Source organism: Dermacentor variabilis, chromosome 4, assembly GCF_050947875.1.
Source record: "Dermacentor variabilis isolate Ectoservices chromosome 4, ASM5094787v1, whole genome shotgun sequence".
In the NCBI taxonomy this organism is placed as follows: domain Eukaryota; kingdom Metazoa; phylum Arthropoda; class Arachnida; order Ixodida; family Ixodidae; genus Dermacentor; species Dermacentor variabilis.
This window is the reverse complement of record NC_134571.1, coordinates 171,588,645-171,606,430: the sequence shown is the minus strand read 5'-3', so window position 1 is coordinate 171,606,430 and position 17,786 is coordinate 171,588,645. Positions and strand designations below refer to the sequence as shown.

General features: G+C 44.5%; 1 protein-coding gene across 4 annotated transcripts in view; it reads left to right on the top strand.

Moving 5' to 3' along the window:
* The window catches only part of LOC142578068 (uncharacterized), an 85,812-nt gene that overhangs the window by 59,666 nt on the left and 8,360 nt on the right, over window positions 1-17,786 (top strand). For all 4 annotated transcript variants that reach the window (XM_075687484.1, XM_075687482.1, XM_075687485.1 and 1 more), the window contains 2 exons: window positions 6,872-6,945; window positions 15,949-16,029. In XM_075687484.1, coding sequence (XP_075543599.1) covers window positions 6,872-6,945; window positions 15,949-16,029 — 155 coding nt within the window. The remainder of the gene's footprint in view (window positions 1-6,871; window positions 6,946-15,948; window positions 16,030-17,786) is intronic.

The following is a 17,786-nucleotide window of genomic DNA, read 5'->3' as shown; positions in this document are numbered from 1 at the left end:
TGAAGATCACATTGCTGTCGACGACGAAACTCGGCTCGACGCGGTTAGTAAAGCTTTCGCTTTAAAAACTGTCGCCGGACACGGGCGTATGTACACGAGAGACCTAGGAAACCGGCAGTTGGTACGTCGTGAAACTGGTGAAAAACGCTGGAGCATAGATGGCGAGGTAGGATAAGCAGAAGCTCTGGGTCATCTGAGCTGATATTACGACGATACAGAACGTTGTCATGTAGTTGAAACAGGCAAACAGAATAGTTTGGTGATGGAGCGGTTAGACGGTTGATAATGAGCTGTAAAGAGGTATCTCGTCGCTGTTCAGTGCGGACATCATCCGACGCAAGGATGGAGAGCACGCAGGCGTCGTTTCAGGGTCGATGAGGTCGGGAGCATCAACAGGGTGATGTGACAAGCAGTCTGCGCCTTGCTGCAATTGTCCAGATTTCTAATGCACAACAAACGAGTATTCTTGGAGCCGTAGTGCGCAGCGGCCGAGATGTCCAGATGAATCCTTGAGCGACGAGAGCCAGCAGAGACACGATGCGTCTGTAATCACAGAAAAGGTTCGACCAAACAAGTAAGGTGTAAACTTGGTGACAGTCTACACTAAAACCCGGGACTTACGTTCGACGATGAAAAACCTCCGTTCGGACGATGAAAGAAGGCGACTGGCGTAGGGGATGACACGTTCCTTGCCGTGATGTTTTTGGCCAAGGACAGCCCTAATTCCACGACCACTGGCATCAGGGCGAAGTCCTGTAGGCGATGAGGGGTCGAAATGGGCCAGTATTGGTGGTGTAGTCAGTAGACGGATGAGGGCAGAAAACTAACCTGCTTGTTCGGATCCCCACACGAAAGGAACGTCCTTCTTGAAGAGTTGAATGAAAGGGAAAGCGATGTCCGCGAAGTTCCGTGCAAATCGGCAAAAGTAGGAACATAATCCTACGAAACTCCGGACTTCTTTGGTTAAAGACGGCGCAGAAAAGTATTGCACTGCTCGCACCTTGCCGCTGTCTGGTTGAACACCGGCAGCACTGACAAGGTGACCGAGCATCGGCTGAAATGACACTTGGCCAAGTTCAGTTGAAGATTGGCTCGGCGGAAGACGACACGAACGGCCGATAAACGGGTGAGGTGGCTCTCAAACGTAGGCGAGTAGACAGAGATCGTCTAAATAGCCTTAAGAGATGCACCACTTGTATCCTCACTGCAGAAAATACATCATACGTTCGAAAGTTCCTAGGGTATTACACAGTCTTAACGGCATGACCTTGAATTGGTACGATCCATCTGACGCAATTAAGTTTTATCGCGGTCCATAGGGTTGACTGAAATCTGCCAACAGCCGGAGCGAAGGTCGATGGACGAAAAATATTGGGCTCCATGAAGGCAGTTGAGGGCGTGATCAACCCGCGAAGGATAGACGTCTTTATGGGTGACTTTGTTCAAACTCCGATAATCAACGCACAAACGCGAGCTGCCGTCCTTCTTTTTCACGAGGACGACAGGGAAGGCCCACGGGGTAAACGAAGGTTCAATTATGTCTTTTGTAGTCATTTTGCGGACCTCGTTCTGGATGACTTGACGATTATGATGATATACACGATATGGATGCTGGTGTATAGGGTTATCGTCACCAATTTTGGTTTGATGAGTCACGGCAGATGTTCGGCCTAGAGGGCGGCCGTCAAAATCAAAGATGTTATGATAGGACGCCAAAACGCGGTAGAGATCTTGAGCTTCTGTCTGGGTCAGATCGGCAGCGATCATCTTATTGATGTCGAGATGCCAAGGAGCGAAGTTGGCGGAGCAAAAAGGTGGCGAAGCATCTGCATCCAAAGTGTTCAATTTTGCAGGGATCAAACGCGCAAATTATGGCTGGCGACATGCCTTGTTGGATAACCTTAGTCAATAGGCTCACGTTGGGAAGGGGAACCGCCCTTACATTCTGAGCAATGGAAACAATGTTGTGAGCAAGGGCGACATCGCACGTTAAAAGAACGTCGAATATTGGAGACAAGACGTAGTCGCCATTGGGAATATCATGCGAAGACGTCAAAGTAACGTATGTAGCAGCTTGAGGCGGCAAGCGAACGTGATGGCGAGAGCATAAGCGTGGTGGTATGTCAGCTGGAATATCGAGCAGATGGGGCAGCTCAAACTGAAGAGCACCGGTCACACAGTCAATTAGGGCAGAATAACTGGACAAAATATCTAACCCAAGAATTGGTTCGGGGCACTTCTCAATGACGGCAAATTGGACTGAAGTGGGATGACCAGCAATGCAGACACCGACGATGTACAACCCAAGAACGGCAGGAGTACCTCCATCAGCGACGCGGAGGATGCGGGAGGTGGCAGGTGTGACCACTGCATGAAAGTGATGATGAAGATCTGCACTCATCACAGATAGGTGCACCCCAGTGTGGATAAGCGCAGAAATAATGACGCCATCAAAATCAACGTCTAACAAGCTTCGTCTCGTCGACAGCGTCAGAAAAGGATTTGTGGTGGGAGTCGTCCATGCAGCATCTCCCCTGGACGCTGCACTGCTTACCTTTTCTGATAGACACGTGCAGAGCTAAAGGGAGCCGACGAGCGGCGAGTATGCGGTGAGCGAGAAGACGGGCGACGGCTTGAAGTCGAGCATGGATGGTAATCACGCGCCGACGGGGAGGGACTATTTATCCATGTGGGAACATTGACTTTGGGGACGGACTCATACGACTGGGTGTAAGGTGGGAAGCGGTTGCCGTCCGAATGGCGGTAAGGGGTAGACGGCGTTCGAGGCGGCGACGACCAGCAGGTGGCGCAGTAACGGGCGACGTGGCCGATACGGTGACAAGTAAAGGATATCAGTTGATCGTTAGGGGTTCTCCGCGCAGCAGGCTCACCAGATCACGTAGCGAATCCCTACTCTCGATAGTATGAGGGCGGGCACCCGGAAGTTTGTATGGCACTGGCCATTTTGCACACAGAGTGAATGTCCATGTTGGCGAGCCGCTGCCGGACAATGGCTTGAATGATGGAGTCGTAATCCAGCTAGAGTCACCGAAGTCAACTGGGGAAGGTATGAAGGCCTCAAGTGCACGGCGTACAATCCGTGTCAACTGATCTGGTGGGACTCACGGCTTTCATGCCACGTGGTCTTCGCAAGAGGACGTTCGCGCCGTTTTGAGAAAATGGGCAAACACGTGGTCAGTGCACCGGCTTTTAGCCTGCTGAAAGCGCCGGCACTCCTTTGTAATGATGTCGACTTGAGACAACTTTTTGCCCATTAAAAGGTTGAAGCATCGTCGGCAATACCTTTCAGATATGCCCAGTCTTGTTGTCCTCCGGCATCTCAGCATCGGCGTTTCGACATAGCGATGACATGTCTTCAATGTGCGAAGCGTAAGATTCTGTAGGCGTCAGCGCACGTGAAACGAGTATTTTTTACGCGGCGATCTTCTGGCCGACGGATTCCCCAAAACAAGTCTCCTAGTTCTTCTTTGAAGGTATCCCAGCTCCTGATGTAAGCTTCGTGGATATCGAACCATACTTTTGCAGTGCCTTTCAAGTAGAAAATAATATTTGCCAACATCAGAGTAGGGTCCCATCGGTTGTTAGCACTCACGCATTCGTACTCCGTCAGCCACTCTTCAACGTCCGCTTAGATCGAACCGCAGAACGTGCCAGGATCTCAGGGTTGCACCAGCACGAACGTTGAAGTGGCGGGCTTCTTCCGCCATTGCAGACACATGTCCAACGCGACGGCCGCTGCGGAGTTCTGTTGCAAGGCGTGATGTCACTTCCACCAAAGTATGAGGGATGCGAGGTGACGGTGAAGGATATATTTACAAGATATTTACAAAGAAAGCTACGGCAAGAGAATATAACTGATCCGACCCATGTGCAAGCGACCTCGTCATCGTCTTCATCGCTCTGCCAAACCTCTTGTTCATCCATGCATCAATCGCTCCATAACAATATTCTTGGCTATTCCTTCTAACTGGGTTTCCAACTTTGTCTTCTTCAGACATGTGGATTCGCGAACTTCCACAGATTAAGGATTGTCTATGTGTAGTGAGTATAGAGTCTGTTTTAGCTTTAAGCTGCACTAAATTCTTAAAAGTTACCGGTGGCAGTTAGTACAATTCACCTAACCTTTGACTTTATTTGCTCAATTACTTTCTTGGCTATTTATTTTACGATTGATATTTTAATGTGCCATTTGAAACTAGTATTTTCGCAACACATATATATTTGGATGAAATTCTCTGGAGTTTGAGAATAATGGTGAAGTGTCCACCAAAATGCATTGGTGTTCTAGTTACTTTTCTGCTTCAGTTCATAAAATGGCATTTTAATTTAAAAAGTAACTGCAACGTCAATACATTTCGCCGGGCACTTTGAAAATTGCTATCATGAAACTGGTGCTGTAAGTAATGGCCGCCTCATCTAGAAATTTTGATCAAGGGTTAGAATTGTGCTTTTCGCCTCCGGAAACTTCTAGAAAATTGGTGGTACTAGAAAAACACCCTATGTGCTTCTCCTGGAACCTGCTCACTTTGAGCGAGCGTTTGCTCAGCGTGTTTCCTCTATGCGGCAGAGTCATCAGGGCATTTCTTCAATTATTCAACAACATAAATACCATAAAGTAAGCGTTTTTGGACGGTTTTCGAACAATAGCAATGCTGAGTAAGTAATGGAGAAGAAGACATCCTTGAGCTGCACTGCTTAGTTTCACTTATTGTGCCTGCTGATTTGTTTGTAGTGGGTGAGCCGGTAATATATATATTCTCCCGCTTTTCCTCCGAAGGTGCGTCGTTCTCTATGAGGTGACGAGTGGCACTCCGGCGTTGTCGTGGAAGCATCTACATTGATGTTAATTTCCATTGGACAAGTGAAAGTCCGGGGAGGCGGTGACTGCGACGAAGGCTCATAGGTTATTTTTGTCGTTCGTCGTCTTAGCCCACACCTTCACCACTACTAGAACGCTGGCCAAAGGCGTTTATTTATTTAATAAATGCGCTTGCGAGTGCGACAAGTGCGGGGCATCGAAAATGTGACTTGTCGTCCTCTTCTTGTGTCCATCACAAACCACTCCCTCTTGATCAACTAGACGTGACGATATATTTTCTTGCATTATCCGCGATAGTACGCTGGAAATCCAAGTAGTCTTCATATCTTAATGTGTAGGTGAGGCATTTTTTAAAAATACACAGCGTACCTCACCAACTTATTTCGCAACTACGTTCCTCGTATCCTTTTCTTTCTGCACTAGTGTCAGAAAGATTGTCTTCTCAGGACATGTTCAGCGAATTGAGTACATACAATCGGCTCCACTAGCGGCCACGAACAGCAAAAAGTTTAGTTTCTGTGGTCAAGTACCTTTCTTGCAGACAACTAATTCGACAGCTTCGCTGAGAAATGTATATTCTGTACTGGATTGTATACGGGACCTTAGACATTATGTTACAGGTGATCGGGGTTTTTTTTCACAGCCAAAAATATAATAAAAACGTCATTTGAAATTTCAGATCTTATAAACAGCCTCTCATATTTAATACAATATTTATGGAGATGAAAACTATTGAGCGTGATACTAAAATACCGATAAGAGTGTTTCTGTAGATCCACAAACTTTGAAGACTGATTTCACCTCCTTGGCCACAGAATTTCGAAGCGAACAAAGACACTGCCCTCAAACTACCCCCTTAATAACAGTTTTCAATATTTTACGCAACATTTCTGGTATACGTAAAGCTGATGCTGACCTGACACGCTCCTTCGGACCGAGGCCGATTTGCTTGGACGAACCGTGACGAGTTTCTATTATAAGGTTAATGCCAGTTTCTTAGTTTATTGCTCGTACGCTGTACAGTATGGCTCGTTTCTCTTTCTTTTAGACGAATTTGACTTCGGGCTCCTGTTGTAGCGGCACTAGTAGCGGCCCTAGCAGCACCATAGCAAAATTTTCAATCATTGAAGCTCCTGCTTCAATGCTTAATGCTTGATAAGTGTATGGTTCACATAGAGTTTAAGCTTTAATAGCGATGTCCAGAAGTGCTACTAAAGCGCCGAAGCAGTGACAGCACCCCGCTATATTTATACTCGCCATATTTGTAAAAAGGTAATTTTACATCGCATATTTATGCTTAGGTCTTTGGTTTTGAAATGCGTACTTCAAAGCGAACAATTTCATTCTAATTGGAACGACGTAACTCTACCAGCTGAATTAGCTTTCGGTTCTCACATTTGGTTTCTGAGGACCGACAAATATGGCAGATAACAGATGATCAGATGTCATCCACAAACGAATATTCAAGTGCTGCTCCCGGTCTACTATTTGAAGTACGGCGTGTGATACTGAAACTTGAGGCAGTAATACAGTCACCGCGAATGCAACAGCCTATTAGGTATTAGCGTTTGTACAATTGTTCTTAGCGTATAACTTACAAGTTGATGTACTCTGTGTATAGTATCATACCAAAGCCATACTATACTGTTGTACTGTACCAAATTTAACTGAATAAAAACGTTTTATTAGGCTGAACAGGATTGTCAGAGTAACAATATATTCCAGTCAACAAAATTTATCAAGTAATTGTTGCATCCATTGTAAAAAGAATGTTTCATTTTGATATGTCATTCAAGAAATGTCCGTTTATTCAATTCAGGGTTGAAGTGACAAAATAAAACAATTTGTTAATGGTTATTTCCGAAGATAGGTCTGTCACGCAAAGGACCAGCCATTTTTTCTGTATTCGTTTCTTTTTTTTGCGTGTGTGTACATTATTGAATCATTCGGCCTGTCATGAAAAAAGAATGCTTGTTCCTTTTCGGAAAACGCGCATAACTGTATTGCTTGTCCTCAACAATGTCATTTCAGAGAACACCACACGCTGTACGCAAGGCTAGAAGATGGCAGTGCTGGTCCTTCGATGATAGTCAGCAGAAAACCTGGTGAGAAAGACATTTTTCGTATTGGAACAGCAGATTTACACCTTCACTCAAATAGTTTTATTGGGAAAATGCTCGAAGTGAAAAGCACTAATGCAAAGTCAAGAAAATGTCTAACAATCATTGGCTATTTCCGAATCGTGGCATTTACAATATGTAAGTGGCCAGGAGTGAATTCGCATGATAACATAAGTTAATAAATTATTAGGTTAAACATTGTGGCTCTACTCAAGCTGGAGAAAGTACGACGCAAGGTATAACTTATGAAAGTATGATCATGTGACTAACGTTAGCAGATTACATAAAGTACCCTAGTATTGATGTCCTAGAGTAAAAAAAAAATCGACAGAAACGTTGTACCATTTGCCGGCATAAAAATTTGCGATATAGGCAGACGACCCGAACATTTTCTTTAGAGGAAAGACAAAACATTGTTTACAGATATAAAGAAATGCTTATCCTGTGATGTTTTCGCGTATAAAAAGAGACACCTGATGGTTAGCGATGGGTAAAGTCAAAACAAAATACACTATACTGATGGGCGACTTCAATACCAAGGCAGGCATGAAGCAGGCTGGAGACAAAGCAGTGGGGGAATATGGCATAGGCACTAGGAATAGCAGGGGAGAGTTATTAGTAGAGTTTGCGGAACAGAATAATATGCGGATAATGAATACTTTCTTCCGCAAGCGGAATAGCCGATAGTGGACGTGGAGGAGCCCGAACGGCGAGACTACAAATGAAATAGACTTCATACTCTGCGCTAACCCTGGCATCATACAAGATGTGGACGTGCTCAGCAAGGTGCGCTGTAGTGACCATAGGATGGCAAGAACTCGAATTAGCCTAGACCTGAGGAGGGAACGGAAGAAACTGGTACATAAGAAGCCGATCAATGAGTTAGCGGTAAGAGGGAAAATAGAGGAATTCCAGATCAAACTACAGGACAGGTATTCGGATTTAACTCAGGCAGAGGACCTTAGCGTTGAAGCAATGAACGACAATCTTATGGGCATCATTAAGGAGTGTGCAAGAGAAGTCGGTGGTAACTTCATTAGACAGGATACCAATAAGCTATCGCAGGAGACGAAAGGTCTGATCAAGAAACGCCAATTTATGAGAGCCTCTAACCTTCAAGCTATAATTGAACTGGCAGAACTTTCCAAGTTAATCAACAAGCGCAAGACAGCTGACATAAGGAAGTTTAATATGGATAGAATTGAACATGCTCTCAGGAACGGAGGAAGCCTAAAAGCAGTGAAGAAGAAATTAGGAATTGGCAAGAATCAGATGTATGCGTTAAGAGACAAAGCCGGCAATATCATTACTAATATGGATGAGATAGTTCAAGTGGCTGAGGAGTTCTATATAGATTTGTACAGTATCAGTGGCACCCACGACGATAATGGAAGAGAGAATAGTCTAGAGGAATTCGAAATCCCACAGGTAACGCAGGAAGAAGTAAATAAAGCCTTGGGAGCTATGAAAAGGGGAAAGACAGCTGGGGAGGATCAGGTAACAGCATATTTGTTGAAGGATAGTGGGCAGGTTGTTCTATAGAAACTGGCCACCCTGTATACGCAGTGCCTCATGACTTCGAGTGTACCGGAATCTTGCAAAAACGCTAACATAATCCTAATCCATTAGAAAGGGGACGCCAAAGACTCGAAAAATTATACACCGATCAGCTTACTGTCCACTGCCTACAAAGTATTTACTAAGGTAATTGCAAATAGAATCAGGAACACCTTAGACTTCTCTCAACCAAAGGACCAAGCAGGATTCCTTAAAGGCTACTCAACAATAGACCATATTCACGCTATCAATAAGATGATAGAAAAATGTGCGGAATGTAACCAACCCTTATCTATAGGTTTCATTGATTACGAGAAAGGGTTTGATTCAGTCCAAACCTCAGCAGTCATGGAGGCATTGCGGTATCAGGGTGTAAACGAGCCGTATGTAAAAATACTGAAAGATATCTATAGCGGCTCCACAGCCACCGTAGTCCCGAATAAAGAAAGCAACAAAATCCCAATAAAGAAAGCCTTCAGGCAGGGAGATACGATCTCTCCAATGCTATTCACTGCGTGTTTACAGGAGGTATTCAGAGACCTGGATTGGGAAGGATTGGGGATAAATGTTAATGGAGAATACCTTAGTAACTTGCGATTCGCTGATGATATTGCCTTCCTTATTAACTCAGGGGACCAACTGCAATGCATGCTCACTGACCTGGAGAGGGAAAGCCGAAGGGTGGGTCTAAAGATTAATCTACAGAAAACTAAAGTAATGTTTAACAGTCTCGGAAGAGAACAGCAGTTTACGATAGGTAGTGAGGCATTGGAAGTGGTAAGGGAATACATCTTCTTAGGACAGGTAGTGACTGCGGATCCGGATCATGAGACTGAAATGATCAGAAGAATAAGAATGGGCTGGGGTGCGTCTGGCAGGTATTCTCAGATCATTAACAGCAGGTTGCCATTATCCCTCAAGAGAAAAGTTTATAACAGCTGTGTCTTACCAGTACTCACGTACGGGGAGGAAACATGTAGGCGTACGAAAAGGGTTCTACTTAAATTGAGGACGATGCAACGAGCTATGGAAAGAAGAATGATAGGTGTAACGTTAAGTGATAAGAAAAGAGCAGATTGGGTAAGGAAACAAACGCGAAATAATGATGTCTTAGTTGATATCAAGAAAAAGAAATGGTGCATGGGCAGGACACGTAATGAGGAGGGAAAATAACCGATGGTCATTGAGAGTTACGGAATGGATTCCAAGGGAAGGGAAGCGTAACAGAGGGCGGCAGAAAGTTAGGTGGGCGGATGAGATTGGGAAGTTTGCAGGGACAACATGGCCACAATTATTACATGCCAGGGGTAGTTGGAGAAGTATGGGAGAGGTATTTTCCCTGCAGTGGGCTTAACCAGGCTGATGATGATGATGATGATGGTGCAAGGAGACGCTTAAAGGGGTCCCGAACCAACCCTCGGGCTCGGTCAAAAAACTATGTGCGCTGATAGCGTACGCTGTTGCAAACATCTCAGCCAAATTTTGCAGTCGTGCTTGACTCATGGAGCTCGCAAGCGGAGGGCGATGTCACAATTTTCGCAAACGGCCCCTTTTCAACGGAAACCTCCTCGCTCTTCCCGGGCGCTATATTCATATTCCTATACGGGGGTAATGTTGGTCAGTCCCTGACATCAATTAAAAAGAGTGTGTAGGTCAGTGCGCTTCTCACTAGTGTTACAGTGTATATTTGTTGACGCCGTTGAATAAACAGGCTGATGTAAGCGAACATCTGGGTCCTAATTTTGACAAATATTACGTACTTCTGGAAGAAGTCCATTATCACCTCCTCACGCTCTGCCGTGGTCACCCACGTAGAAAGTAAACTTTGGCCACCCTACTTATCGGCTTCGCAGCCGTCGGGTCTCGCTCGTTTCATTTAGTTTTTGATATTCAGCTAGTCTTGAACGACGCGAAACTTAAGTGGAAGCTTTAGCGCGGGCCCAACTACGACGCGATCCATTCAAATACATGTAAAACGCAATAACATTTTTCTGAGATAACTTCTGGACCGACTTTAATGTAGTTTGCTGCATTCGAGAGAGAAAATAAAATTATAGTGACTGTTGGAAGCGTAATTTCCATTTAGGGGCTGAATTTTATTCAATGTGTAATAAAAATTTCGAAAGCTCGAAAAAAAATAGAAGCACGAAGTTTACAAATAATAACTCACCGTCAAGAATAGACATAGCGGTTCTGTAAACTGCATTCATTATATCATGTAAAAGTGTTTCGCATAAGCTGTGTTTACACATTACTAAGTTTTTTAAGATTCATATGTAAGGTATCAATGTTGTCCTCTTGAGATGTAGTATGAGATGCAATTCGCATAATTGTGATATCATTTTTATTGCGGAGATACGGAGTTGTAAACTTGATAATTTCTTTTTCTGAAAATTTGCGATTTTTGCCAACTTTTAACAATAATTGATGAGCTGAATCAAAAATTGGAAACCAACAGTCACTAGATTTTAGGTCTTTCTCTTAAATGCAACAAACCTCGTGAACATTGGTGCAGTGGTTGCCGAGAAAATCTAATTCTCCTTTTACATGCATTTAGATAGGAGCACCCGAGATAAACCTTATTCTTAAGGTCAAACTGCACGCCCTCTCCACAGCGCGTGCTCACTCCTGGCGGATCCTCGTTGGACGCCTTGGCAGAGTTCGCTTCGTATTGAGCTATGAATAACGCTTCAAAATAGACAGGTTTGGTGCGGCTACTGTCCCTCGGTTACGCTGGTGTAGGAAAAAGCCTGTCTAGACCACGTAGCACGGCAAGACTGGGTCATATGAGCGTGAGCGCGCACTCCAGCCCGGTCTAAAGCTGTTCATACGCACTACAGTTACATGTAGTTGCAGTTTGCTACACAGCATAGAACCTCCTGAGACCCGGGATGCATTTGGGTGCACAGATTTTTGCCATATTTTCAGAATAAGTCAGTAGGGTTATGAAGGGGAAAAGTCTTAAATATTTTTGCAACAGCCCTGACAGTTTCAGCTCAGTGCGATGTCCAATGTATTGAACACTGGGATGCTACCTGGTCTTCTTTCACCGAGCGCGCACGTAATGACGTACCGCAGATATTGCGCTCAAACTCGTGTGCAAAAATATTTTTATAATTTGAAAGGCATAGTAATGAAATAAGTACATAAAAAGAGCATTCCTCTGCTCAAAACAAAAATCTTGCACTTGTGTTCACTTCCTGTTGGCAATTTCAAAACACTTTTTGTCCTTGGTGATGCAGAAGAAGAGAGGACATTTGGTGCAAAAGAACTTTGTTTTCATGTCGCAGCCCTGTAGTCTGCAACGGGCATCATTTGCAGTGTCTGCCAGCATTGAGCAGTGGGTAGTGCTCTTTCGTTGGAGTTCTCGAGGACACAGTCGATCCTGCTTTGATGGTGGATGAAACTCGGCTTCGTTCTCACTCTCCGTTTCATCCTGATTCTTCCCTTGAACCGCAAGAGTCTCAGGAACAGATTGCCGGAACTACATATATTTGAGTATTTCTTTCCGCGGTTTCTTTAGGGAGTGTATGTCCTTCGTGTACTGCACCCAGGAGTTGCTGAGGGCAATGTCGAAGAGGTGAAAGATAGCTCTGATTGTCCACTTGTTGACGCGTGCTTTTATCCTGTAGTAACTTATCATTCGGTCTGACTTCTCAACACCGCCAATGTTGACGTTGTACGTGCACACAATATCTGGTAGATGGATATCGATATGTTTTTTTCCCTTACGAGACCACCTGCGACAGGTCTCTTGTGGGTCCTAGCCATGGATTGAAAAAGGAAAAGTTATTGGCTTAATTCATCAGACACGCGAGGCCGCTCCCCTAAAGAAAGAAAGAGACTCAATTTCGTCCACAAGCCGCTAAATGTCAACAGTGCTCGCCTATTGTTCATACCAAGGTCATCACAAAAGCGCGGTCAAAATAACCGGGTTGAGTCCTAGCGTCCAACATATTGGACACGCGAAATCAAAGGAAGCGTAAAAAAAAGTAAGCGCGCTAACAGCTTAAATTTTGCATTCTGCGCGTACGCTGTTGTATTAACTTTAATATAAAGTCAAAGATATGTCCTGAAAGCAGGTAGAAATACGGGAAACAGTGCTTACTTCTCCGGCAGCTGCCGTAAAACGCCGCGCCGCTGAATGCCGCCATTGTGGAACTGTTTCGGCTGGAATTTGAACGATGTATTTTCAACAATGCTGCATAGATGGCGCAAGCAGGTGTCCAATAAGTTGCACAGCGTGGTTTGATGAGGATGAAAGCCTTGTCACAGGAGTGCTGTTTTATTTCTGAATCTCCAATATATTGAACAAATCCCCATAGCGGGGTCTCAGGGGGAGATACCGCGGCCGCCGCAAGGTGCTAGGACGACCCCGCTGGCTGAGTGCACTGCAGCTCCCTAACCACAACGGCGTTTGGTGCGATGTAAGCGGCAAATCGGAAATATTGGCGTCTGCGTGAACACCCAAAATCTAATTTCAACTGCATGCTATGGGAGGTTCAGAAGACGGGGCGTTTGCCACGCCTTGATCCACCGTAGCCTTCGCAATGTGAAAGGCACTGAGAAGGTTCGAGACCACGCGAAGGAAGATTTTTTATTTCCAATATCTCTGCTTCTGCTGAATGCACTGAACTGCTTCTTCCAGTAAAGTATTTCTGAATTAATCTATATTCAAATGCATTTCTTGATTTCAATGAAAAGTGGCTCGGGACCCGTTCAAGGCAATTAGAATAAAAAGAAGTTGCAATAAAAAAAGACATCAACGTCCTTCTAGGCATCCAGAAGTGAAAAAGAAAATAGAAGGCTGGTGGCGAAATAGCAAGCAGAAGAAAGAAAAAAAGGGAATGGTGTGGCATTTGGGAAATGCGGGCGCGTCTCCTGCTGTTACTCTAGAGATGGCAGTGGGCGGCTCTGAAATTCTAGCCCGGACACGACCGCTCGATGTCCCCCAAAGCACCAAGACAGTTAAGTTCCCCGTGGCCGGGACTTGCAACCGGCAATTGTCCCAGTGGACCCTGTGGTGTGCCTCCGCGGCCAGCCCAGGCTAAACTCGTAATCCCTCACCGGGCACCCTCCTACAACGGCAGCCGCCTACACCTGCGACCCCGTCTTGTGTAGCGGCGGTGATGTACAGAAGCAGCGCCGTCCTTTGGCTACTGCCGCAAGCTGGCTGTACCAGCACTTCCAGGAACTACAGAATGCACGCGGATGTGTCAGCCATTACCATATCTTTCTAATGCACAATGGAAGTATCTGTATATAAATATTCTTGTACCAATACATGTGTGCATGTAAAGCAATTTATGTCAGCTTGATTTTGGCTCTAAGTGTCTGTCCTAAGCATGCCTTGGTGTCAAGGTGTCCATTGCTGCCGAAGGTTCCAGCCGCTTCCGTCAAACTGATACGTACAGTAGCTTCTATGCGAGTGTTCCCTCCTAGCTACTAAGCAAATAAAAAGTTAAATTTCATTGAATAGCATTTAGCACGACTAAACGATCACAACCATACGACTAGGACTCCATATATTCTACAGTTTTCTGTTCTTAATGGGTGCATTGTTTGTTTCAGTATTTTGCTATATTATCTTCAGTTTTTTTTGTTATATATGTGTACTTGGGCGTGGAACCTGCCCCTGTGTGCCTTTAGATAGCCGGAATATGTGACACACCGACACTCCTTTTCTCACCCTGTCTTCGATCGCTTACACCGAGTCGGCGTTTTCGCCGCCGGAGGGTTGTGTGAGCTAGTGTCGTGTAGTTGAAGCTGTTGACGTACAGCAGTGAATAAAGGAAGACGTGTTGCGCGGTCCGCATTTTGTTGCAGTGGCCCCGTTTGCTTTACCTGTACAGTGTATAAGTATACCCCTGCTTCAAACATCTCCCTGTAACATGTGACCATGAGTTCGTGTCTCTTATAACTTATATTGACCCTGCTGCAAGACAGCCATCATTACATCATCAAATATGCATTATTTATTTCTTACCTCTGGCTCAATGTATCCAGATCCCGCAGCTTATCGTGTACCAGCACCATGGCAATGCAATGTCCTGGGCCTCGTAATAGAGATAAAGCGCTGACACTTCCACTAAGCCCATTAGAGGGGGTTACAATCGTGTGGGAAATCGTGTTCATGTTTAAACAGCCATCTTCATTATGCAGAAAAAAAAGAACACGTCTGTGCACACTGCAGGAAACGTCGAAGGTTACTGGAGCTTGTAGATATACCAAACTTCGTGCTTGACGCGTGAGAAATACAGCAAAAGTTTGAAACAGAGCTAGAGAATAAAATTTTTTATTTCTTAACAAACAACCATAATTGTTACATCATTGTTAGTGATTTCTAAACTAGACGATGAACACGCTGCACATTCTTTTATTCCGAGGAATTATTCGCCTTTCTTTAACGCTAAGTGCATGTGAGCTGAGAGGCCCCGTATAAATCATGAAAAAATGCAGCTGGTTGAACATTCCGCACACTTTTAAAAAATAACCAGTCTCACTCCTCCACCGAAACGACATAACAATATCGTCACGTTGCTATGATGATCAAGAATCAGACCGTGGAATAGGAGGGAGTCGCCAAACTAATTAGTGGGGGAACATTGCCCACAAAACAACTTACACCCAGGCAAAACGACATAGACTTGCACATGCGTTGATCGTCAAAGTGTCATCTACTTGTCACACACATCAGCCATTTATGCTTGACTCGCCGAAAGTTCAACCGCAATCCCTGGTGCTCGCGTATTTTCCAGAAAGTATTACACTATTGACTTGGTGTATACAATGTGGCCACACAAGGTTCGGCGACAACGTAGAAAGTAGATAGAATCAGCTATAACATTCAAGATAGTTCCGATGCATTGAGGCACTTCTTGCATTTAGGGAAAGTTGTTAGCGGGCAAAATGCAGTTCCCAGAGAAAAGGATAAACAAGCACGTGTGTCATTATATTTATTAGGTTTTGCGCAGTATGTGTGTGGAGCAGCGCAGACGACGGATCGGGTGTACTTCAAAAATGGTTTCAGATTCTCCAGCTAAGCACAAGTGGACAATCATATGAGTTTTGGCTTAAAGAGAAATGGGCACACCGCCTCCACCAGTCGAACCGACATCGTAGACCTGGGTCACGACGCGCAGGTCCCAATATAGAAATACCTAATAAACACACCATTCCTTTACATCTTAAGTAAACATGTCGTTGCTAGGAACACTACACTACCATGCAACACCAACGTACTTTCGAGTTAATAGACAATTAACAGTACCACAACCCATGCGTCATTGAAATAAATGAGGAAGCAGAAAAGCTGCAACAGCACACGAATGCACCCGTATAAGCTCATATTTACGACTACTGAATTGGCGAATATTGATTTGGTTTACTGATTTTTCTGTTTCATAACGTTTATCTTATTTTCTTTCCAAGATGAAAAAAGCGGTCTACCATACCATCTGAAGTTCTGGAATAATCAGGAAAATTGTGGTATCCTCCAAGTTCGTCTGTCAGGTAAGCTTCGCACTGTCAAGTCTTCGGCTTCTCTTTCTATGGGCGTCGTCGTTTTGTTGCGCTACTTTCTCTCATCAGCAAAGCTTCGCATATTGTGCAAACGTCCGTAATTTCCTTAAACGTTTAAATCTGGTATTTGCGTGGCCCAAGTTGATACCACCATGCGGTATATTTCACTGGCAGGTGGCACAAACCACAACCTCCTGAGAGAAATGTGAGGGGCCGTATGTATGTTTTGCATGCTTCTCTGCAAGCTTAAAAGTTTTCAATCTATAAGACTAGGAAGGCTTAGGAGTGAGGATCAACGGCAAATATCTCAACAACCTTCGGTTCGCAGATCACATAGTCGTGATCAGCGACTCTGGGGATGAATTAATTGATGACCTTAACCGAAAAAGTGTAAGAGTAGAGTTAAATATTAGTATGCAGAAGGTAATATTCTATAGCTTGGCAAAGAAAACACTATTCATGATAGCCAGGCAGCCTCTAGAGTCTGTGAATGAATATGTTTACCTAGGTCAATTACTCACAAGGGACCCTGATCATGAGAATGAAATTTACAGAAGAATACAATTGGCCTGGAGCACATGCGTCAGACATTGTCAGATCCTGACTGGAAGCTCACCATTATCATTAAAAAAGAGAGGTGCACAACCAGTGGATTCTACTGGTGCTAACATATGGGGCAAAATCTTGGAGACTTACAAAGAAGCTCGAGAACAAGTTAAAGACTGCGCATAGAGCGATGGAAAGGAAGAATTCAAGCAGTAAGCTTAGGAGACAGGAAGATAACGGTGTGGATGAGAGAGGAAATGGGGGTAGCCGATGTCCTCTTTGAGATAAAGATACAGAAATGGAGCTGGCCAGCCCATGTACTGTGAAGCACTGATGACCGGTCGACCCTTACAGTTACAGAATGGGTGCCAACAAGGGAAGGGAAGCGCTGATCAGGACGGCAGAAATTTACGTTTGGCGATAAAATTAGGACATTTTTATGCGCAGGTTAGCATCAGCTACCCCAAGACAGCTGCAACTGGAGATCGCTGGGAGAGGTTTTCGTCTTGTAGTGAACATATAAGCAGGCTGATTACCATAATTATGATGATGGCAATGATGGTGTTTGTTCTTCTTACTGGCGCTTTGACAATAAGGTTGGAAAATATTTTGCATGGGAAGCTTTTGAATGTGCATATATTACTGCGAATAAAGCGATAGGCTGCATTAAGAACGCATGCGGCGCACGGTAATATTTAGAGTCAGGTATGTTGGTCTACTACTTTCGAGTGAAACTAAAGTCGCAGAATGCCAAGCTGTAATCAAGCATTGCGATGCATATTTATTCGTTTGATGGGCAGCAACTTAAAGCCGTGTCCACTGCAAATTTATTTTATCAAAAGATGAACAAAACATATAAGAAAGCATGTAGTTTCGCATCCTGACTGGCTCTCCGACCGGTTCTGACACGCATACATAACAGCTGCCTTTAGAACGCCGCTAAAAGTGTACTTCTATAAGAATTGCCTAATTTTCGAGATTCATCATTGGTATGCCATCATAGGTCTGTAGAATTGAAGTTCACTGCAGGTGCAAGGCGATGAGTAACTACGCCAGCCTTGAAACAATTCATCTCGCAACAGACCTGTAAATTGGCGAAATTCCTATTTTTCTGCCGTCCTGTCACTTGCCATCCATTCTACAACTGTAATAAACCACCTCTGATTCCCTCGTCGCCATACATCGTCGACTTGACTTTTCGT